This window comes from Elephas maximus, chromosome 8 (genome assembly GCF_024166365.1).
Source record: "Elephas maximus indicus isolate mEleMax1 chromosome 8, mEleMax1 primary haplotype, whole genome shotgun sequence".
NCBI lineage: Eukaryota > Metazoa > Chordata > Mammalia > Proboscidea > Elephantidae > Elephas > Elephas maximus.
The window spans coordinates 51,595,006-51,620,036 of record NC_064826.1 but is presented as its reverse complement, the minus strand read 5'-3'; the positions used below and the strand labels follow the sequence as shown (position 1 = coordinate 51,620,036).

Here is a 25,031-nt window from a genome sequence, read left to right as displayed (position 1 = left end):
TGTTGTCATTAGGCGCCAACTCATAGCAACCCTGTGTACAACAAAACAAAAACTACTCAGCCCTGCACTATCCTCACAATCATTGCTATGCTTGAGACCATTGTTGCAGCCACTGCATCAATCCATCTCCTTGAGGGTCTTCCTCTTTTTCACTGACCTTCTACTTTAACAATCATGATGTCCTTCTCCAGGGACTGTTCCCTCCTGATAACATGACCAAAGTACATGAGACGAAGTCTTACTATCCTTCGTTCTAAGGAGCATTCTGGCTGTATTTCTTCCAAGACAGATTTGTTCATTTGCGTGGCAGTCCATGGTAGAGTCAATATTCTCAGCCAACACCATGATTCAAATGCATCAATTCTTCCATCTTCCTTATTCATTGCCCAGCTTTCCCATGCATATAAGGCGATTGAAAATAATGTGGTTTGGGTCAGGCGCGCATTAGTCCTCAAGGTGACATCTTTGATCTTTAACACTTTGAAGCCGTGTTTTGCAGTAGATTTACCCAATGCAATGCGCTGGTCTCTTGTTTTCTGACTGCTCCTTCCCTGGGTGTTGACTGTGGGTTCAAGTAAAATGAAACCCTTGACAACTTCATTCTTTTCTCTGTTTATCATGATGTTGCTTATTGGACCAGTTGTGGGGATTTTGTTTTATTTATGTTGAGGTGTAATCCATACTGAAGGCTGTGGTCTTTGATCTTCATCAGGAAGTGCTTCAAGTCCTCTTCACTGTCAGCAAGAGAGGTTGTGTCACCTGCATAATGCAGGTTGTCAATGAATCTTCCTCTAATCCTGATGCCCCGTTCTTCTTCATATCATCCAGCTTCTTGGATTATTTGCTCACCGCACAGATATATGTACCTTTTTTTTTGAGGGCTGGCTTGTGTTAAGTGAGATAGTACATTTTAAGTGTTTAGCACAGTAGTTTCCCATTTTAGTGGTAGGGAAAGTGAGGATTAGTATTGGGCGGCTAATACCTTTAAATTTCTCAGATTTCGTAAGTGACACAACTGGGATTTGAAACTATGCTATCTGACTAATCTGAGTTTACAGGAGTGAAGGCGCCAAACAAAATGGCATCTAGCACGTACCAGGTAATAAATGAAATGACTAGTGCAAGAGCACAAAACTCATTAGATGTTTGCAGAGCACAAGGCCAGATTAGTTTCCTCCTGACGTATTTTGATATAAACATGACTCATACTTGAGAAACATGGGACTTTTAAGGCAGATTTTTTTTAAAACTAAGCGCACCCCTAAAAAAAACCCAAAAACCCAATAACATACATTTTTTCATTAAATCCTTCCAGTTTACATAGGACACTAGAGACAAATTTAAGACAGATTTAAAATATTATGTGGAGCTATGAGTACCTATCCTGTACTTAAGTAATTACAGAAGCTGTAGAATTCAAAGTATTCTCTTTACAATATCTTCTGTTCTAGGGGAAAAAAAACCTTCAGGCACATTTCTGGGAATTTATACAGTTTAACACTTAAAGAAGATAAAGATAATGAACAGGGAGTGAGAAAAACATTGTGAATATGATTTAGAAAGGACAACGAGAATGCGTTATCAGGACAAGTTAATAGCATAATAGGTAATGTATTTGTCTAATCTACCATAATTTTGGGACACTGTTTCTTATTATTTACTGGATTATTTTGTAAATATTCACTGAGCATCTTCTATACATTTGGCCTTAGGCTAATCCTGACAGTTATAGTCTTGAACAAAAGAAAAATGGTTCTCGTCACGGGACTTACACAAAGTCACTTTACCTTACACGTTGTGACCATCCTGGTATTGAATTTCACACCTGAAACTGTTCCTCTGGAATCTTAGGTAAGTTACTTACTTAAGTATAAGAATAATTTACCTAGGTTTCTGTGACTACAAAGTGGAATTTATAATAATTCACTTAAGTTTACTGTGGAAACCCTGGTGGCATAGTGGTTAGGAGCTAGGGCTGCTAACCAAAAGCTTGGCAGTTCGAATTCACCAGGTGCTCCTTGGAAACTCTATGGGACAGTTCTACTCTGTCCTATAGGGTCACTATGAGTAGGAATAGACTTGACGGCAATGGGTTTGGTTTTTTGGTTTTTATAAGTTTATTGTAAGGATTAAATGAGACACTTGAAATTTTAAGAGTATTTAGCCATGATGCTTAAAAAAACCCATTGCTGTCGAGTCGATTCCGACTCATAGCGACCCTACAGGACAGAGTAGAACTGCTCCACAGAGTTTCTAAGGAGTGCCTGGTGGATTCCAACTGTTGACCTTTTGGTTAGCAGCTATAGCACTTAACCACTACGCCACCAGGGTTTCCAAGTGATGCTTAGTGTGTACTAAAAGCTCAATGTATAAATTAACTATTATTTCAAAATAAATAAACCACATAGGAACTCTTTTCAGAAGAGAAACATAAATATATAATAATTAAATAGGTTTAAGTGTTTATACTTGTTATGGATTGAATTATGTCCCTCAGAAACGTGTGTTAACTTGGCTTAGGCCATGATTCCCAGTACTGTGTGGTTGTCTACCATTTTGTCATCTGATGTGATTTTCTTATGTGTTGTAAACCCTACCTCTATGATGTTAATGAGGCAGGATTAGAGACAGTTATGTTAATGAGGCAGGACTCAATTTACAGGACTAGGAGCCCTGGTGGTGGTGTGGTTAAGATCTATGGCTGCTAACCAAAAGGTTGGCAGATCAAGTCTACCAGCTGCTCTTTGGAGACCCTATGGGGAAGTTCTACTCTGTCCTTTAGGGCTGCTATCAGTCAGAATTGACTCGGCAGCAGTGTGTGCTTTTGGGTTGTATCTTGAGTCAATCTCTTTTGAAATATAAAAGAGAGAATCAAGTAGAGAAGAGGGGCACCTTGTACCACCAAGAAAGAGGCACCGGCAGCAGAGGGCGTCTTTTGGACCCAGGGTCCCTATCCTAGGGAGCCCCTAGAGCAGTGTAAGATTGATGAAAAGGACCTTGCTCCAGAGCCTACAGAGAGAGAAAGCCTTCCCCTGGAGCTGGCACCCTGAATTTGGACTTCTATCCTCCTAAACTGTGAAAGAATAAATTTTCTTTGTTAAAGCCATTCACTTGTGGTGTTTCTGTTATAGCAGCACCAGATATCTAAGACTACCCTATTAAACCCAACAACAGAAAACTGGGAAAAAAAAAAATGTGACCTATCAAATACATTTATTCAATCTTCTTGTATTACCCTGAGTCCCTTATCCTGAATAGATTTGGTCCAAGCCTATAACAGTTACAATTAGCTTATAGCTTTGACTCTTTTCTCAGAGAGAGAGAGAGAAAACAAAAACAAACAACGACAACAACAAAAAAGAAAGACAGGTCTCCTTCATTCTTTACCTATAAGAATTTACCTACCAAAAAAAAAAAAAAAGCCTCTTTAAAAGCAGTTTTCATCCCTGATACAGCATGAGAGATGCACTGGGTAAACATGGGTCACCCAGTTTTTCCTGGATAGAAAAAACACTGAAAGTGAGATTTCCCAAAAACTGTAATGGAAATAAAAAGGAAAGTAAAATGGATGCTTAGGATGCCAGAGATAGGCCAACAATTTATTTTTAATTTTATAAGGAGAAAGTGAACAAAAAGAAGGATTAACAGTAGAAAAAAATGCAAAATATTTCTCTCAGAAGTAGTTCTTTTAATCCCGAGTTTCTTTAGCTCTCCCACAAATTTGGGGGCCCATCAGCAGATTTTTCTTGAGATGGGATGGGGGCGCTGGAGAAGAAGGAATGAGAATTGGAGGAAGAGGAATGTGAGGGAAGGCTATTTTTCCGATGACTTTAATTTTGCGCTGCGAGCCTTGGTGGCGCAGTGGTTAAGCCTTCAGCTGCTAACCAAAAAGTTGGCAGTTCGAATCCACCAGCTGCTCCTTGGAAACCTTATGGGCATAGTTCTACTCTGCCCCATAGAGTCAACGTGAGTCGGAATCGACGGGATGGCAAAGGGTTTGTTGGTTGGACCACTCTGCACAGCCACACGCTGCTCCGGAGTCGTTCCTGCATTCTGCCCACCTTCTCTGTCGACAGAGAAGCTGGTCCCCGTCCACACCCACACAGAGATACACCCACACAGGGCAACTACTCCTCAAAATCCATTAAAAATAACATAAGCTCTTGCCTAATCAGAACATCTACCTGGAGGTACAAAGACAAATCCGTGAATAAAATGAGAGGTCTGGGAAATGATCTCCCACGTACAACCCTTCTTACCTCCAACTAGAGTTTGGGAGGCTGGTGGGCACATGAAGGGGGATGGAGCTGAAGGAGATAGGCACATTCATTATTCTTGATGAATTTCTAGTGAAAGTTAGTCTTAGAAGATATACACACACATATGTGCGGTGTGTATGGATATAGTTTGTGCTGTATTTACCTGCCAGGGAGAAGCAATGGATAATGTCAGTCTCCCAGATATAACGAAGACCATCACCAGGTTTTTTCGCAGACCCCAAATCAGACTTTTTTTTTTTTTTTTTTAATACACTTTGGGCAAATCTGTGGTAACTTTGGAGCTTAGTATAGTTTCTGAAAAAATAAATAAAAAGAACCTGCCTACTCTGAGCAGATGAGGCAGAGGCAATTTCCCACCTGACAATGTGGGTGCTTTGTTTTGCCCATTTTAAATTTTATTTTGGCCCACAATACACACCCTTTTCTTATCTAGTCTCTGTCTACCTGTGCAGGACCTGCCTAGTCTCTGCTTTCTCGCCTGCCTCCCTCTGGGTCTTTAGGGAACCAGTGTCTGTATTTTGAATCCCTAGATGGCTGGAGCAGTGACACTAGACAGATTAGGAGGTAGGGCACATTTGGCTGAAAGGCGGCTCTTTGCTTTCTTATTATGCTGCTTCCCCTTCCTCTTTTCCCAAATAGATATGTAAACACATGTATTTTCCAGTTTAAATTTAGCGAATTGGTCCTCTGCCTGTGCCTTGATTTAGCTATTGGGTCCAGCCTTGCTCCTCCCTTCCCTGTTCAGATAGGAGCCACTGGGATCTGGAGCTCCTGCTTCCAAATTGAAGCTGGCCTCAGGCCAGGTGACCTTTTCTTTGTAAGTTTCTTTCCTATGCAGAGAAGGCGGTGGGGGGAGGCTGGGATCTGTTTGGTGTTGTTTGGGGTGGTGGGGGGGTAGAGCAGTGGGGAAAGGAGGAGGGTGGAAGAGAGTGAAGGGCTGTTGTTAAACAGTTTCTTACCGTAAGAGGGAGTTCAGACCTAGATCTTTCCAGTTAATCACACAACAAACTTAGCTCATCGCAATAAAAAGCAGCTCAGAGCTGACTGGCTTCTTTAGGCACTGACTCTGAACAGGATTCTCTTACCCAGGCATCTCCTCCAGTGGGATCCGCCAGCTCGTCCAGCAGCACCATGTGGGTGACCAAACTCCTGCCAGTCCTGCTGCTGCAGCATGTCCTCCTACACCTCCTTCTGCTTCCCATCGCCATCCCCTATGCAGGTTAGTTTTCTCTTCTTTCTTATCATTGCTATTATTATCTTAAGTCTCTCTTGCTAGTCTTACCTTTTCCTTCTGACACTGCCTAGTCCCAGCATCCTTTCTTAACTCAGTCAGTGGCGTGGGTTTTTAAAAACCTTTCCTCATGCTTTGTTTTGACATCTTTTTTTTCTGTTTGAAAAGCATTTAAAGTGATAATTAACCTCCCCTCAGCCTCCCGTCCCCCATCCCAATCAGCCCTGCCCCCGCCTCACTTTCACGTAGCCTAAGAGTTGTGGATTGTGGGGTAAGAATGAAGTGCTAACACTTGCTGGAACTTTGCTGGTTTGACCAAGTTTAAAGCTAAGGAAAAGGTCTGGTCTGAACTGGGGAGAGTGATGGTCAGCACAGCAGGGAGCCATCCTTTTCCAGAAGGCAATTTTCCATGGCAATCCAGTCTCCACATCCCCAGTCCAACATTCGGGGCCAAATTATGACTTTATACAGGTTTTCCTTTGGAAAGACAAATTAAATTCTGAGAATATGCGTGTTACAAAAATGAAAGAGAAAGCCTCTCTTCTTAAGATCTCATTCTTTCTGGGTATGGATGTCTGCCCTTTCGAGACTGCAGTGCAAGGAAGACATAAATTGTGTGACTTTGATTAAAGCTGCAGAACTGCTCCCCTCAATCTCCTGCTTTCTCCCCTGAGTATAAAACTTGGGGAGGGGTTACTTAGGAGTGCATATTGCCTGCTCATTTACAGATTTCATTTGTTGCTTTTGGGAGTTTCTGTTGTTATCAGTATAAGAGGAAACATCTGTACTTGGTTGTATTATCATTGTAGTGGCTGGGATACCAAAGGGAGAAGGCGGTGAGCATCAAGGGTGGGCACAGGGGAATAAAAGAATGGAACAAATACCCAGATGGTAGACATGGTCTTTTTAAAATATAAAACAGAGGGCTGGCTATATCTTTTGGGGTGAATTAAATATGAAATTCATCAGACCTCTGTTCTAGTTTCTGATGTATTCCAAGGGTTGACAACTTCAAAATGAACTAAACAACAAGAAAAGTCATTCAACCCACCTGGCTTTCTTCTATTTTGTTAAGTGGTCCTTCTGGGAAGTGACATTGTTTGGGAAGGGTCAATTTGAAAGCATTTAAGTGAAATTTCTACAAAAGGTGAAATAGAAATTAGTTCAAACCATTCGTTATATAGCAAGCAGGTTAACATACTTGAGATGTGCCACTTTAAAATGGATTCTTATTAGATATTGCTGGTTTAGGGGATTCTAAGCATACACGGGAATTATGGCTAATATTTGGAGGGCTTATATTTCTAAAGATAAAAATGTTGGTGTTCTGAAGTAGAATATGGTTACCTGAAATCATCTGTGCTAATGAAAGGAGAACACGGTAAGGAAAACCCAAACAGTAGATCAACCATAGACAATGTCTATTTGTTTTTGGCATGCCTTACAGGGTTTTGGCAGGGGATATATATTCATAATTATATTTCACTCTGGCCAATGCTGAAATGACTGTGTTTCCTGAGTATAGGGAGAATGCAGCCCAAGAGTGTGCTGGCAAGCAGGGAGAGCCCAACTGGGAATTACAGATATGCTGTGAATAATTCCTGAAGTGGATAGTGCTAAGATATATCATCAAAAGAGGGCCTTCCTTTGTTTGGGTGGCAAGTGTGTTTTGATTTTTTTTTTTTTAAAATAAATTTCTCCAAAATAGAAAGCATAGGTAGCCCTCTTAGAATACACAAAAAAGGGTTGTTCTTTTTTATGTCATGTAAAGTTGAACATTTTAGAGTTTTTATTTTTATTTTTGGTTGTTTTTGTTGCTTGCTTTGGTTATACTTTTTGGTTTACTATATGGCTTATATTTGTGCATATTGTAAAATAATGCAATTTTAGAAAAGACACAGATACTATAATAAGTTGCTAACCAATTATGAAGAAAATGCACTTTGAAAGTACTTTATTAAAAAATTTCTTAAGAAATATTTAATAGTAGACCCAACCCATCCTTGTAGGAATTGGCCTACATAGGATTATCCTCTTTCCGTACCCACCTACACTGGAAACAAATACTCAATCCCCGATAATAAAAACAGCATTAAATGAGCATCTAATATCCAAGAGCCTGTGCAGGATACAAAGATGAACAAATGAGAAAGAAAGCTCCATTTTTTGAGCAACTGCTATGGATAAATTTCTAAAATTAAAATTTATTTAATTCTAATAAGATTATTGAATTATTTTACCAGAGGAAACCAAGGCTAAAGACTTTAATTATGTTATCTTTTATCTTAGCTAGTTGTGGGACAGAACTGAGAGCCCTACCTAGATCTATAAATCTGTGTGAGTGAAATAGGTAGGTTTTTTTCTTCTTTTATTCACAGTGAAATAAAATCAAATGAAAATCACTTTTTAAAAAATCTATTTTGCTAAGTGATATGAGAAAAGCCTTGGGTTAGAAATATTGTTATACTATGGTTACAAATTTATTTCTAGCTTAGGGGATCAAATCAGGATTATGGAGTACATGACACTCAAGCTGAGCATGAAATAATGGTTATATAGCATGGTTGGTGCCTAAGTTAGAGGAACACAAAGTGGCAAAGGCATAGAGGTAAGAAAGTGAAAGCTATGTCCTAGAAAGAAGAAGTGACCAACTGGGGCTAGAGTACTGGGTATGTGATGGGGAGCAGTATCACCTGTGATTGGAAAATAAGACTGGAGTAGTATGAACAGGCTTGAATGTGATGCTCAAACCATGCGGTCTCTATTCTGGACATCATGGGCAGCAGTTGAAAGTGTATCAGTTGACAAGATACTTAATTGAAGTTGTAGTTTAGCTGGTTGCTTCAGTTGCAGTGTGAAGGGGGAGTTGTATGCTGAAATGGACAGTGAAAGCAGAGACCTGGAGGGGCTCCTATAACGACGAAACCCTAAACAAGGAAGTGGAAAGAAGGAAAAGGAGGGAAATATCTAGGCAGGACCCTAATCTTGGACATCATTTTGTAAATTTCCTGGGAAGAGATTATTGTGCTGTTTCCCACGTACAAACATATTATTTAAATCTGACATGATCTTTCAATCTTTTTCTTTTGACATCTTTCTTTGTGATATTGTTTCCTTCTTTGAAAAGGGGAGATGATTGTCCTTTTGGGAAATCCAAGTCCTTTGATTCTAACAATGAAAATTCGAACTTCTTTTTATGATTCTTGTCTTTGGGTAGCTTAAAATCTGAAGTCACAATCATACCCTTCCATTAATTACTTGTATACTTTCATCTTAACATCTTGCCACCTCAAGCTGTTAATCACTAATCTTGGGGGTAGATTTCTTAGAATGTGTGGAGCCAAATTCCTGCTTCTTTCCACACCCTGCAAATCCTTCCTTGCACTGATTTTCCTTTGAAGTCAATGGTTAGTCCACACAGAGAAGAAAATATATGAGGTATTGAGAGAAATGATTGTGAAGCCCAGGGACCAGAGGGAGAAATGTGTCTTTCTTCAAGCACCTTAATACATTTGACCCTACTTTATGTTTGCAGGTTTTCACTAGGATCCTAATGATTTCGGTTCTAAAATAGGGACGTCACGTTCTTGAGGAAATATAGTTTCCAGAATGTTTTCTCATACTGGAAGAAGGGAAAAGGGAGTTGTAATATAAAGCACAGGAAAGCATGACAAAGTTGCAATGATCTCTCAGCCTTTGATTTCATTTCAGTATTTTGTTTATAAACTTCAACTAACAGTCACACACAAAAAATAGTGGGGAAAAATCTGATCCAAAGATATTTTTGAGTTTCTTCCCAAATTAAGCTTGGCTTTTAACTGTTTTCAGTAAAACAAGCATCAGTTGTTAATACATATGGAAAGGAAAGTTGGAACTATTTTCAGCAAAGGAATTTTATTTTCAGATGCTTTTTTGAATGGCTTCTGTTTTGAATTTTTCTTTTATTGAAGAAGGAATTAATTTTATAGATGTGTAGATTACACGATGTACAACTAGCTACAACTTCACATTTTTTGAAGAATTAGTTACTTACCTAGTAGAAGTGATTCAATTTTAAGGGAAAGTTTCTAAGTCATGAGAAGTAAATGGTGAGAAGAGAATCCTAGTATCTGGTTTCCATTGCCCTGATTAGCTTTGTAGCCCCAGACAAGCTTTTCGACTGCATTTATTATCTAGGATGTGGAAATCATAGATTTGTTTGTTTTCTGGAATACTTTTTGATCTTTAGATGAAACGTAGGGTTGGAAGAACTCATCAACAAATGAGAGTGGACTGTTTTTATGACGTACAACCACAATTAATACATTTTAATAGGACAGCTGAGGATCAGTAGAATGAAACACACCAACAATTCCATAGGGCCATTTTTCTCTACAATAGTCCTCATTGCTTGACTTTATATTGTGTGGTATTGGCAAAAGAAACAGAGCATAGACCAGGCATTCTCTTATATTTAATAATTAATAGAATACATTTCTGAGTTTAATGTTTGTCTTAGACTTTTTTGAATTTGTTTATATGCTATTCTAAACATACATAATAAATATATTTACATCAGGCTAATTTTAATTACATACTTTTAGTTAACAGAATTCATTTTGAAGTCTATATTTAAAATTGTCCCACTTTAGTGGACAGTTTTTTTTTTTTAATACATTTTTTGTATCCATTAATTGTTTTTTGCTTCTAAGAAATATTGAAAGTTATATGAGAAATCAGATGATTATTATGATGGGAAATAAAAAATAGCACCTAGAAAGTAGTGCAGTAAGGTCGAAGGAAGGAGAAACTTTTAATAGAGAAACATATCTCCCATTAACATGGTCCTGGATCACAACATTTGAAAATATCGCACATTCTTTGAATGAGATACTGTCTCTTACTGCCAAAAATTATGGGTTGAAATTTCAATACTTTTCATATTCACATTTTTTAGCAAATTGACTCTAAATGCTTACTTGGTAATTATAGCTTAAAAAGCTCTTTCAATTCAAAGTTAATATAACTTCTTTTGTAGATTGAGTAACTGGGTATTAACATTTCAGGTAATTAAACAAGATCATTTGGCAAGTCAATAAGAATGTCAGAATTTATAGAAGGCATATGTTGATAGATTATTTCATTAATTGAATTTCTATTTTAAAATGTCTTTTAAACTGTCTTGGTTGTAAACATAGGGATTACATCCTGTTGGGAAAAAAAAAAAAAATTAAAGATGAAAACATCATTCCAGGAATTAGCATTTATTATGGACTAAAAAAAAAAAAAAAAAAAAAAACGAGAAATATCTGCATGTTTAAAACAAACAACTGAAGCCAGTGGTTACTGGCAAATATGAAGTACAATGCCATTCTTGGTAACCCATTTTGCTAGCCATGTTTCCAGATTTTCAACATAAAAATTTCACTCCCTTTTCCAGACAGATTTCACCATATATGAAGACCAGCAATGTATTTTCTGCTCTACTCTCCAAGTTTCTTTCCTATTGATATCTCTAAACTAAATCTTCAGAGAATGCTTACAAACCGTATTTTCACATGCATTCTTAGCAATTCTTAAAGAAAAATGGCATCATGAGTGGTTAAGTGTGAGGATTCTGAAGGGAAGCAGCTGCATTTCAAATCTGAACTCTAAATGGTCAATTAATTTTCCACTTGGTCTTGGTTTTTAAATCTTTAAAATGGATATAATAATCTAACCTTGACTTCTTTACAAAGGTGTTCAAAAGAATTGACAAGCAAAAGAGGGACACACTCATGATCATCTTCATTACCCCCCAAAAAACAAACCTGTTGCTGTCAAGTCAATTCCGACTCATAGCTACCCTATAGGGCAGAGTAGAACTGTCCTATAGGGTTTCCAAGGAGCAGCTGGTGGATTTGAGCTGCTGACCTTTTGGTTAGTAGCCGAGCTATTAACCACCGTGTTACCAGGGCTCCCATTACACAACAACTGCAATATGTTAGATCTTTTGATCCCCATGGTGAGGACGGTGGTCATCATTAGAAACTGGGTTACATTGGGGAAATTGAGAATAAAGAAACAAGTTCTTGATACTCTAAATACAAAACTAAGAGTAAGTCTTTTAGGATGTTTTAATTCTGTTTTTCAGCTATTTTAGTAGGAATCTTTCTGCTATCTAGGGGCCTTTTAGAATACTTTCATGAAGAAAAATGATATTGCTACATTAAAGGATGAAGTTTTACATACATTTGATTTACAGCACTTGGCTTGATCTCAAGACAAACAGTTCAGTGATACTAAGAAATAGTGCCCAAAAGCACAGAAAACATTTATATAATAAATGAGAAAAGAAGGGCTAAAACATGGATAGTGTGAAGTATTTTAAAGAACAAGGCAGAAAAATTTACCTAGTGCACAGCTTTTATTGAAAAATTTCTCACCTGTCTTTGAATTGGCTTATAATACTGCAATTTATGAAAGGACCAATTGTAGAAGGATATGGAAAATTTAATTGTAAAGCATGACATAGTATGATTCTGTCACTGATACTTGCTTTTATGTTGCTTGGAGAATATCACATTATTTATTTCTTTGGAGTGAACTCTGTCCTACCTTTTAAAAGTGTCCTTCATTTTAAAAATGTAGATAAGTGACTCCACATCACAAGTTACTTGTTTTTCCCTGGTTACAATATTCTTTTCTTACTCTTAACTATCTGTGAGTATCATTCCCCCAAACTACTCCCCTCCACCCCACGGTGTAGTATGTTGTCGTGCAAAATCCTTATCTTGTAGATGACCCTTAAGGACATTCTTTTAAATGAACCTTAAAAGCATTTCCCCCCATTTTTTTTTTTTAATAGAAGGACAGAGGAAAAGAAGAAATACACTTCATGAATTCAAAAAGTCAGCAAAAACTACCTTAATTAAAGAAGACCCATCACTGAAGATAAAAACCAAAAAAATGAACACAGCAGACCAATGTGCCAATAGATGTATTAGGAATAAAGGACTTCCATTTACTTGCAAGTGAGTTACTTCATTTTTTTTCCTAGGGTAATTTTCTAAAATAGTATGTAGTCATTACAATCATGTTTCATTGTATTCATCGTAATTTGCCCTTAAAGTTACAACCTTGATTCTAGTTTTAATTCATTACAACACAAAATTTACCTCTCAGTTGACAGAAATATACCTTGAATAAGGTAGAGTACATATACTGTATCTTTTAGAATCCACAGTGGCTTTGGTTATGGAATTTATGTTTTCTCATCTTATAAGCAATTGAATTCTAGGAACTAAAATTCAGTTGGATAGACTTATCTTCCTAACTATTTAAAATATTCTCTTTAGAGTAAACTTTTTTATTTTTCTTTCAAGTCGAGTGGAGAAATTTTTAGAATATGAATTGGGCAACATCCAAGCTTTCCTGTGACTTTTATTGTCTATTGTTAGTTGCCCTCCAATTCATGGCCACCTTACATATAAAACAACAAAACATTGTCCAGCTGTACCATCTCCATGATCTTTGAGATATGTTTTGGCCCACTGTTGAGGCTTTTATATCATTGTCTATAGGGATTTAAATAAATTGTTTTGAGATAACTAGATAAAAAGTAGAGGAACTAGTGTCAGCAGCAGAGGCTGTTTAAAAGATGTAAGGAAGTAGCCATGATGAAGTTTTAGGTGAATAGTGATAGGGTAATTCAAAGGGGTATGAGGGAGCTCAAGGGGAGAGTTTCTTATCTTTTGACCATCCCTGTGTGACCTTACAGGGAAGCATCCCTTACTATTTTGTCAGTAATCATAGAAGAAAAAAAACGTAGTTTTGGTCCATGAAGGTAACAATTTCCTCTGAATATTATCCCAGACTGCCAGAGGAAGATGCATTTCTTAGTTCTTCCTGAACATTCCCTTCCCTCCCTTACTTTCCACCTTTTAATTCCCTATTTCATACCATTTTTTACAGGATGGCACATGGAATCCTGTAAATTTTGAATTCTACTTTATTATATCAGGACAGTAATGTAAAATGTGAACATAGGGTTTGGTAATGTCATGGCAAGAAGTTCTAATTTTATCTTGCTTTTTTCTCTGAGGAATGAGTGTTATGAGGAAAGGACATGGTCAGAAAAGCTCTCAACAGATTTAGGGGGATCAGAGACTATCTCCTTTCTATTCATCTACAGCTCTTCTAGAAGCATTTTTATGGCCAAACTGCCAGTTTCAGGGATATATTTCTGACAAGAAGAGTGGGAAATTGATTTTGCAAGTATGTTTCTATGATAATTCCTTGACTTTCCTATAGAAGCCTAAAGATTGTTTAAAAATAAATTAGAGAAAATAACTCTCAACCAACAAGTCAGATATAGATTTATGGAGATGTTCTGGCAATTGAATAGATTGGATTTGTTGTATTTTCCTATCTCAGGGTTGGACGGTTGGGGTAAAGGGAATGGGAAAATCACATCACTCATTGTTCATTTTTAAGTTTGAATCTCATAATAAACTCTCCTGGGCCCACAAGTAAGAAAAACAGTGCCACTCAATTCTCAAGTTAGTCGGCTTTATGTTTGGGTGGGGGGTGCAGGCAGAGCAGGGGAGCTTTTATTTAGTAGAAAGTAAAATAATTTTGGTGCATCAGAACACATATGTAGCCTGATTAATAAATCTTCATGTATACCATGCATATGAGGTTTCATACTTTCCTACTATATTCTGGTTGAGTTAGATTTAGTTTCCAATTTTATGGCAACCTGTCCAGGATACTACATGTAACATTAGCTATGTACATCCAAAGTTGTTCTCCCCAGAAATGGTGTCATCTTCCTCACCCATCTACTCCTCACCATCTACTCCATATACTTATGTATTTGATATCCCTATTATATTAGTTATTCAGAATTGAACAAAGTATGATACTCAAATTAGATTCTAAATGAATCAAAGGATTGTGTTTGCAGACATGTTACATGGACCAGAATAGTTGGAATACAATGGAAAATACTCCAAATTGCTTGGAATAAAGCAGCAAAGCTGTATGAAGGCATCTGTGAATGGAGTGGGGGTGGGGTGGAATATTCTCAAACACTGTATCTTCTTGAAGATATCAACAATATTGATTTTACAGAGATGCGAGTTCCTCTTTGGTGAGTAGAAAAGACAACTAGAATGCCTGACTCTAAGATCTTCAGAAAATTGCTAATCCGTGAATTGACTTAAGAGAAGACAGAAAGTTTTCCTCTTCTAACTGTGACTGAGTACCTGGTACTGGAATTGCCCTCTTGTCATGAACAACTGGAAGACTGGACAAAAGAAACTCTTAAAAGGAGGATGATAATTAAATAAGGCTAAGATGAAGACTTTTAAATCACACATGAAAGAAAAGGTAACTCATGATATTTAATGGCTTTGGATCACTCTACATGGAGGTCTAAAATAGTATAGTGAAATACTTTTCTGAGAGTACATGCCACTGTAATGGAATGAGAGGAATGAAGAATGAGATTAGCAAACTGGAAACTGCCACCCACTTCCAATACGGGTGCACCTTTGTAGTTATAGACACAAATCTTTCATATTCCAATGGGGCTCATGAGTCTTCAGAAAAAGAAGAAAAAAAAACCATGCTAATCTGCAAAAGGATTTCACATCATACCAAACCAAAAACCAAACCCACTACCGTCTAGTCGATTCCAATTCATAGAGACCCTATAAGACAGAATGGAACTGCCCCATAGAGTTTCCGAGGAGTGCCTGGTGGATTTGAACTCCTGACCTTATGGTTAGCAGTCATAGCTCTTAACTATGCCACCAGGGTTTCCTTCATATCATAGTTATTTGTTTATATAAAAGTAATTTATAAATGTGCATTATATTTATATTTTAATGTGAGCTTAAGTGAGGGGTTACTGATTTCCATAACTTTAAATTTTCTCTTTAGATGTGTATTTAGTTTTTATCTTTATTCTTTATCTACTTACTATGCTTTCAAGGTCATCTAATTACTTCTTTCCTGTCCCCTGCAATAGAAAATGTAAGATATTTTGCAAGAGCTTACCATCTTCCAGATCAAAATTTAAGTCTACTTTTAGCTGACTCTCTCTTACCAAGTTGTTTTGTCACAGCTGAAAAAATATACTTTTATAATTTATTCTTAATATTTTACTTGTAAAATATTTTTAGCAGTAAATTTTTCAAAATACCTACATGTAAATCAGAGTGTAAAATTTACGAATATAATTTTTGAAGTTATCTGCATATAGAATAAAATGCAATAAATGAAAAATATAAAACAATAGATAAAATATTTTAAATAATTTATTATCTTTTTAACAAGCCCTGGTGTTGCAACAGAGCCCTGGTGGCACAGTGGCTAAGAACTCTGCTGTTAACCAAAAGGTCAGCAGTTTAAATCCACCAGCTGCTCCTTGGAAGCCCTATGGGGCAGTTCTTTTTGTCCTATAGGATCTCTGAGTCTGAATCCACTTGACAGCAACGGGTTTGGTTTGATTTTTTGGTTTGGTGGTACAACAGCTGCTAACTGAAAGGTTGGTGGTCTGAACTCACCCAGTGGCTCCTCCAAAGGAAAGAGACTGAAGATCTGCTTCTATAGAGATTACAGCCGAGATTACCCTATGGGGCAGTTCTACTGTGTAACATGGGGTCCCTATAAGTTAGAATCCACTCAGTGGCACCCAACAAAAACAAGATTTGTCTTTTTTGTGTTTGTTTTGTAAAAATTGTTTCTTGTGAGCGGCCATCTAAGACACTCCACTGGTGTCACCCTGTCTGGAGCAAGGGCAAATGAAGAAAACCAAAGACACAAGGGAAAGATTAGTCCAAAGAACAAATGGACCACAACTACCACAGCCTCCACCAGACAGAGTACAGCACAACTAAATGATGATCAGCTACCACCACCGGCTGCTCTGACAGGGATCACAATACAGGATCCCAGACAGAGCTGGAGAAAAATGTTGAACAAAATTCTAACTAAAAACAAAAGCAAAAAAACCCAGACTTACTGATCTGACAGAGTCTGTAGAAACCCTGGGAGTATGGCCCCTGAACACCCTTTTAGCTCAGTAAGGAAGTCCCTTCTGAGGTTCACCCTTCAGCCAAAGATTAGACAGGCCCATAAAACAAAATGAGACTAAATGGGAACACCAGCCCAGGGGCAAGGATGAGAAGGTAGGAGGGGACAGGACAGCTGATAATGGGGAACTCAAGGTCGAGAAGAGGAGAGTATTGACATGTCGTGGGGTTGGCAACCAGTGTCATGAAATAATATGTGTATTAATTGTTCAATGAGTAGTTTGCTCTGTAAACTGTCATCTAAAGTATAAGAAAACAAAAAAAGCAAAGATATAGACGATAAGCAGGCAGGGAAACTAGAGTACTGGAAATGGAACAAACTGAACACAAAGAGAATGTTGACACAGTATGATACATGTAACTAATGCCACTGAAAAATTTGTGTGGAATTGTCAAATGGGAACTTGCTATGTAAACTTTCACCAAAAACTCAATAAAATATTATTTAAAAAAATAGTATCTTATTTAAAATTCATTTAAAAGTTGTCAAAATACAAATAAATAAATGGCAAATTTGAAATATCTAAATTACTAAAAAATTAGATTCTTAAAAGTACATTATATGGAATGGAAGAGAAAATCCTTATTCTTAGATAATCTGTGTATGTCCTTTAACTGAATATTTGTACATGGTGGCATTGCAATTAGCATGAACGTAGTGAGAAGGATAGTTTTAATACCATTCCTTAATGGAAGGAAGACAATTCAGAATTCCAACTTCATATACTGTATTGTAAGGAATGATAACAAGTACTCTGTTTTATATTTACTAACTATACCCGGAAACCCTGGTGGCGTAGTGGTTAAGTGCTACGACTGCTAACCAGGTCAGCAGTTCGAATCTACCAGGCACTCCTTGGAAACTCTATGGGGCAGTTCTACTCTGTCCTACAGGGTCACTGAATGGGTTTTTATACTATACTCGTTCCCCACACATCTGTCAGTTTGTCGTACTGTGGGGCTTACGTGTTGCTATGATGCACGGTCACCCATGGCAAATAGGTTTCAGCTGAGCTTCCAGACTAAGACAGACTAGGAAGAAAGACCCAGTGGTTTACTTCTGAAAAGAATTAACCAGTGAAAACCGTATGAATGAATAGCAGTGGAACATTGTCTGATATAGTGCTGGAAGATGAGCCCCTCAGGTTGGAAGGCACTCAAAAGACGACTGGGGAAGAGCTGCGTCCCTCAAAGTAGAGTCGACCTTAATGATGTGGATGGAATCAAGCTTTGGGTACCCTCATTTGCTGATGTGGCATGACTCAAAATGAGAAGAAACAGCAGCAAACATCCATTAATAATTGGAATGTGGAGGGTAGGAAGTATGAATCTAGGAGGACTAATCAGTCTCTGGAAAAGGATACCATGCCTGGTACAGTAGAGGGTCTGCAAAAAAGGGAAAGACCCTTAATGAGATGGATTGACACAGTGGCTGCAACAATGTACTCAAGCATAACAATGATTGTGAAGATGGCGCAGGACTGGGCAGTGTTTGGTCTGTTTTACATAGGGTGGGTATGCGTCAGAACTGACTTGACAACACCTAACAACAACAACCCATCAGCCACTGTACGGGAGAAAGATGTGGCAGCCTCCCACACTAAGGATTTACAGCTTTGGAAACCCTAAGGGACGGTTCTACTCTGCCCTATAAAACTGAGTCAGAATCAACTCAATAGCGGTGGGTTTAGTTGTGGTATACTATTCTCAAGGAGCGCTGATTGTGCAGTGGTTAAGTACTTGGCTGCTAACCAAAAGGTCAGCAGTTCAAAAACACCAGCTGCTCCATGGGAGAAAGGTGTGGCAGCCTGCTTCGGCAAACATAGCCTTGAAAACCCTATGGGGCAGTTCTACTCTGCCCTATGGAGTCACTATGAGTCGAATTGTCTTGATGACAATGGGTTTGGTTTTTGGTATAATATTCTCAGTTAAGGGTTTTTTTGGTGTGGTTTTTTTTTTTTTTTTTTAGTTTTGTTGTAGAAAAGGCTTAGAAAGACTGTAGAATGATTTCTTTAATCAACAAAACAATGTAATACTTAGGAGTAAAACATTAGTAATTTTTCTTCAAGGTTATATATCAAGAGCATATTATCTGTGATACTAATTTTTAATTTAAAATTCTGTGCAAGCAAATCTATTTAGAAAACATTGGCATAACTATACAAGTATTCACATGGCAAGATTTTATAGCTTAATATGCTTAAATGCTTTATAACTCACCAAGAAGATATATGCAAAATTTCACAAAGTTATTTGACTTCAGATCTTGTTTTCCTAGAAGAATCTCCTGGTGCAGGTAACTTGTCTAATATACTTTAGGGAATATAACTTTAATATACAATTTTATAGAATTATAAACATTGGATATTAATCATGATATTTCAAATATAATCATTTGCATGTAATTGGAAACAAAATTTTCCAACTCTTCACATTTACTAAAAAAAAAAAATCTTCAGAAATAACCTAACTTGCTAAGTTTTATATTGATTTTACTTGTAGAAGCCCTCATTTTTACAATAACATAAGACTATTCCAAATTGTACTCAATCTAATATTTAAATCTACACCTAAGCCATGGAGTTGATTCTGACTCATGGTAACCCCATGTGAGCCAGAGTAGAATTGTGCTCTATAGGATTTTCAATGGCTGATATATTTTTTTGGAAGCAGATTACCAAACCTTTCTTCTGAGGAGCCTCTGGGTTGACTCACACCAACGTTTTAGTTAGCAACTGGTGGGACCGTTGTTAAAGTGCTCAGCTGCTAACTGAAAGCTCAGCAGTTTGAACCAACCAGCCACTCCATGCAAGAAAGATGTGGTCGTCTGCTTCTCAAAGTTTTAGATCCTTGGAAACCCTATGGGGCAGATCTGCTCAGTCCTATAGGGTTGCTATGAGTCAGAATTGACTTGTTAGCAGTAAGCTTGGTTTTTGGTTTTGGGCATCACCCACGGCTATGAGAACTTAGTTTTGTCTTTTCTTGTTTGACTATCAAAATGACAATTTCAAGTATCAGTCATGTTATTAGGTATATGTAACAATGCATCTGTTTTTATATTCCCTTCCTTGGTATACCATGTGTGCGTTCTTTTAAAAACTGTATAAATAGTACCATTCCTTCTTTTCATTCAGATATTTTTTTCAGGGCCTTTGTTTTTGATAAGGCAAAGAAACGATGTCTCTGGTTCCCATTCAATAGCATGTCAAGTGGAGTGAAAAAAGGGTTCGGCCATGAATTTGACCTCTATGAAAACAAAGGTAACTGATTTCTCCCTAAATAGTTCATAATAAAATAAAGCTCATTGCAATTTGGTTGCCCTGTTGGAAAATAGTAATCAATATATGTAATTATCTTTTTCTTTCACCTCACATACACATGCATACACATAAACAGACCCATATGATTTTACTGAGATAAAAAAGACAAAATAATTTATGTTATTATTTGATAAATTTAAATAACATATAATTATTTTAAAGTAGCTTTCTGAATTTAACATAGGTTTTAAAATTTACTTAATTTTTGCTTTTACTATTTTGTAAAGATGGGCTATATATTGGATAAGTCACCAAATTAAATTTGCCTAGCCAGTAGAGTAAATTATGTTGAGTACATGGATGAATCTCTGCAGTTATCCACGTATATACATAGAAAATTAAAATTTGTCAATAGTATTGTTTTGGATTATTCTTAAATGTATTATTTTGAAAATACTAGTAGAAGCTTTAGGAACGAAATGTCAATATTATTTGAAATAGTTTACAAGAGTTAATTATTTACAGTTTTGAATGGAATTTTATTTTTTTGTTTTTCTCTTTCACAAACACAGCATATGTTTCATATACTTATGAAATTTGTCTCTGCTTTCTTCCAATAGACTACATTAGAAATTGCATCATTGGCAAAGGGGGCAGCTACAAGGGAACGGTATCTATCACTAAGAGCGGCATCAAATGCCAGCCCTGGAATTCCATGATACCACACGAACACAGGTAAGAACAGCATGAAAAAAAGAGGATGGAGCCTCTCTTTTTTAAAAAATATGTGTTAACAATCTCATGTTACTCCTTCAGAATAATCCTCCAGTTTTATAATAACTTGGCCAAATTTGCTGAATTGTATTAGGGCAAGACATATGTGAACTCATGTCCAATATTTAGCAAATGAAAAATAAATTTATCATTAAGATGTGGCCTATCATTATTTCACTCCATTGTCTCAATTTATAGATCTTGGTGTTTACAAAGAAATAATGAAACAATCTAAAATAAAATATTTTTCTTACTCTCTTTCTTTGTCTTTGAGAAGGTACAACATGAAGCTGCTGGAGAGACTATGATAAACCCCAAGGTGAATCAAAATCTGACCTTACATGAGAGCCGAGTGTTCCTTAGTCTTGGTGGTTCTCAGCCTTGGCTGCGTATTAACCTCATCTGCTGCAGACCTCTTAAATAATCTCACCGCCCAGGCTGCATTGTAGACCAATTAAATCAGAATCTCTTGGGGAATAGCCCAAGCACAAGTAATATAGGTAAAATATTTTAAATAATTGTGCAGCCAAAATCAAGAACTAAGAACTCTTGCCTCAGATTGACCAGCTTTCACATTTCACCTGTTGCCTAACGACTGGGGAAAACTTCTCGTTCCGTGGAAATAATGTCTATGTTTAAGAGAAGTGTGTTCATTGTAACAGATGAATACTATTTAAAGATGAATAAATATCACATCCATAGGTTCATTAGACTGAGGGCTTTAATCATTATGGAGAAGAAACTTAGATGTCTAATACCAACTAAAAAAGCCCAAAAAAGCCAAACCTGTTGCCGTTGAGTCAATATCGACTCATAGCAAACCTATAGGACGGGGCAGAACTGTCCCATAGAGTTTCCAATGAGCAGCTGGTGGATTTTGAAATTGTCAGCCTTTTGGTGAGCAGCTGAGCTCCTAACCACTGTGCCACCAGGGCTAGAACTAAATACAGTCATAGATTTTCAAGATTTATTTCACAAATTAATAGGAATTGAAGTAGTTTCAAACAGCTGCCCCCTTGGTTATTAAATATGCTAGAAGATTTAACCTTGGTGCTATGTAGATAAAAATATTTCCCCTTTAATTTCTAAATATGCTAGTGAGAATTTACCATGTGGCAATCACCTTGCTGTCCAGAGTATCTAGTTTATCTCATTTAATCCTCACAAGAACTACATAGTGTGCATGGCCTTATTAGTTCTATTTTATGTATAATGAAACTGAAGCACAAAGAGCCTCAGTAACTTGTCCAAGGTCATACACATCAAGTAAGGGGTATGGCCAGAATACAAGTCCATCCACTGTCTCTCTGTAACCTGTGCTGTTAACAACCACAGGGCAGGAAACATTTGCCCCATCAGCAGAGTGTGTGCTGTGAATTATTTTGGAAATAGCGGTAATGACTTTGCCTTGAGGAACCCACTTCTTATTCCATTCTACTTTTCTTGGCAAAATTTTGCAAGATGATTTTACTTCAGTAAACAGAGTAGAATTAATTAATAGCTCACGTTAAAAAACCAAAGAGTTAATTGTCCCATACTGAGACAAAAACTGGTATCTAAGGCTAACTAACACCAGCTAACAAGTGTCCAAGGTAAAGAAAGAATTTTATTTAAATTGTAGATCTGTCCTTGAGAAGACGTTAAGTTTTTCATGAACAAAGGAATGGCATTTGAAATCAATCCTACCCCAGTCCAGGAGAGTGCAACAGACTGACCCAGTGGAGGTCTTATTTCAACCCAAATTCCCTATGATTGTGATTCTCTGCTAGACGAGTAAATGTGTAATAGATCTCCCTGGGAAATGGTTTCCCAATTCCAATAAGCTGTCTTACCAAAGAAAATATCCTTGTAATATGGAAGTTTATTACTGGGAAGATCTTGTATATTAATCAAATCCTTTTTTGTATACATCAAGAGAAACACTTAATTTTCATCAATTAGAGACTTATTAGAGTATCTGCGTGCTAGCTTAACACTTTTTAAGTGTTAACTAAAGATTAATTTTATGGGAAATGGGAAAAAGTAGGTCTGTGGCTGGAGAAGTGATTTATTGTTGACTCCCTACATTAAAATATTTTACAAGTGGTTTAATGGGAAGATGATGATAGATGATGAAATTAGTATAGAAGCTTACCCAGAAAATCAGGTGACCTGATATCTACATCTGTATCCTTCACCGGCCACCCAGCATTCATTAAAGAAGCAGATGATGGAGTAGATCAAGTTTTCTATAAACACAGTTTATATTAAAAGAAAAGAAAGAGAGGCTAGCACCTAGAAGATCTAATTTATATTTCAAAGTATATTTGGATATAAACCAATTTTAAATATATCTTCACTTTTCTCAAAGCCTTGCTGACAGTAAAAATAGAGAACCAAAAATACTACGTATACAAATAAAAGCTTTATCACAGAGCCTATGGACTACCACAGGCCTTATGTAAATAGGTTCTCATAAACATTTGTTGAATGAGCAGATACATGAAAAGATCAGGACTAGGCTTCATCCCTTGCAAGTATGGGATACTAAAGAAAAACAGGCTAACCACCACAGAAAGCACAAAGAAAATTAGTTAACTTGGGAACAAATCATATACACCAGAAAATGAAGAGATGACCCAGACTGCTTTTTACCCTCCACATCCTAAAAAGGAACTTGATATGGATTGATACCAAATTGTGGAAACAAGGCCATCTTTTTTCTTCATTTTTCATTTTATTAACTCCAGCAGGAATACTTTATATTTCACCCATACCTAGTTTTCATTTCTACTTTATCTCTCTTCCTTCCCACCTGTATTTTTCCTACTAAATCTGATTTGTTCACTACTTCTTCACAGCTTCTTTATGGCTTTAAAAATCCACCGAAAGGTGTATGTGTATATATGAGTACTTATTTATTTGTGTGTGTGCATGTGTGGATGGAACAAAAATTCTTTCTAAAACAGGAGATACTTAATATGTTGTATATTTAACATGTAAGGAGCCTTGTTGGCTTAGTATTGAAGTGCTCATCTGCTAGCTGAAAGGTTGGCGGTTCAAACCTACCAGCTGCTTCACTAGAGAAGATGTGGCAGTCTGCTTGCTTAAAGATTTACAGCCTTGGAAACCCTATGAGGCAGATCTACTCTGTCCTATAGGGTCACTATGAGTCAGAATCAACTTGACGGCAATGGGTTTTTATATTTAACGTGTGCTAAAACCAGTATCTAATTTCTTAGCAAACATAATGTGTAAAATGATATAGAAAAATAACCCTATAATAGTTTATTCTTCTTACAGTGAAGAAATGGAAAACCAGAAAATAAATTAATTGTTAAGGACTAATTTTAAATAGCAGTGTACTGATGTATATTGAGGCAACAATGTAGGTTTTGTGATTAACAGTAACTTATTATTAACATTATAATAATGCAGGTTTTTTAATAAAAATTGAGTTACAGTAGATTTTCCTTAAGCAAATTTGATTAATACATTATTTTATAAAAACATATTTATATAAAGTAAACATCTTTGATTTGATCAGAAAATGGATATTTTCGTGATGAATTTACCATGAAAAGTTGAGGAAGTGGCAAAATAAGAGAAACTAATTTGCAAGCAATCGCACTAACAAAAGATATCCTAAAATTTTCTGGAAAGATGGGGCTAAAACTGAGAACTAAAAACAAATTACTTCATTTTCTTTTGCAAATTTATTATTATTGTTTGGAACTATGAAATCATGATGAGCTTTAAGTTTATTATAGTTTTTTGTCAGTCACATATGGCCTAATACCTTATTTTTGTTTCTCCATATTTAAATGCTAGTGAAGTAAGGATATAAAATCTTTATCTAAAGACACTTTGAAGTTGAATAATGTTAGTAATATCTCATAAGTTCCTTGTAAAAGCTAAGGTATTATTGTCTTTTAAAACAGATCATTTCTTTTTGACCAATAATTTATATTTTCTGAGTACTTAACTCTTTGGTGTATGTTCATGTCCAAATGAAGGAATTTTGCTTGGTACCCAATGCAAGTCTGCACTGATTTTGTGTCACAGAATAAAGAAAAATGATGATTTCTTCATTGGATGTTTGGATGTGTAAAATCCTTGAATGTGACTAATTTAAATACCATTTGGAACTCAGAGATTAAAAGCAGAAATGAAGCTTTAGAGCAAAAACTGTACTGAGTATTGGAAATGTAACTGGATTTTCAAAGAAAAATTTTACTAGTGTTATCTATAAACCCAAACCAAACCTGTCAAATTGATCCTGACTCATAGTGGCCCTATAGGACACAGTAGAACTGCCCTTGGCTTTCCAAGAATTAGAACTGCGGACCTTTTGTTAGCAGCTGTAGCTCTTAACCGCTGCACCACCAGTGTTATCTATAGATGTATACTATTTAATGTGTTTTTTTTTTTTAGTACAGTCTAGAAG

The 25,031-nt window shown here is 36.7% G+C and overlaps 1 protein-coding gene across 6 annotated transcripts in view; it reads left to right on the top strand.

Annotated features, from left to right (window-relative positions):
- Positions 1-4,922: 4,922 nt before the first annotated feature.
- The window catches only part of HGF (hepatocyte growth factor), a 75,893-nt gene continuing 55,784 nt past the window's right edge, over positions 4,923-25,031 (top strand). Inside the window, exons 1-5 of one of the 6 annotated variants that reach the window (XM_049893756.1) lie at positions 4,923-5,097; positions 5,370-5,499; positions 12,338-12,503; positions 19,719-19,831; positions 20,452-20,566. In XM_049893756.1, coding sequence (XP_049749713.1) covers positions 5,412-5,499; positions 12,338-12,503; positions 19,719-19,831; positions 20,452-20,566 — 482 coding nt within the window. In that variant the 5' untranslated portion in view covers positions 4,923-5,097; positions 5,370-5,411. Of the gene's footprint in view, positions 5,098-5,246; positions 5,500-12,337; positions 12,504-14,604; positions 14,863-19,718; positions 19,832-20,451; positions 20,567-25,031 lie in introns of those variants that run through there. The other 5 variants (XM_049893757.1, XM_049893760.1, XM_049893759.1 and 2 more) reach the window with 5 other exon arrangements.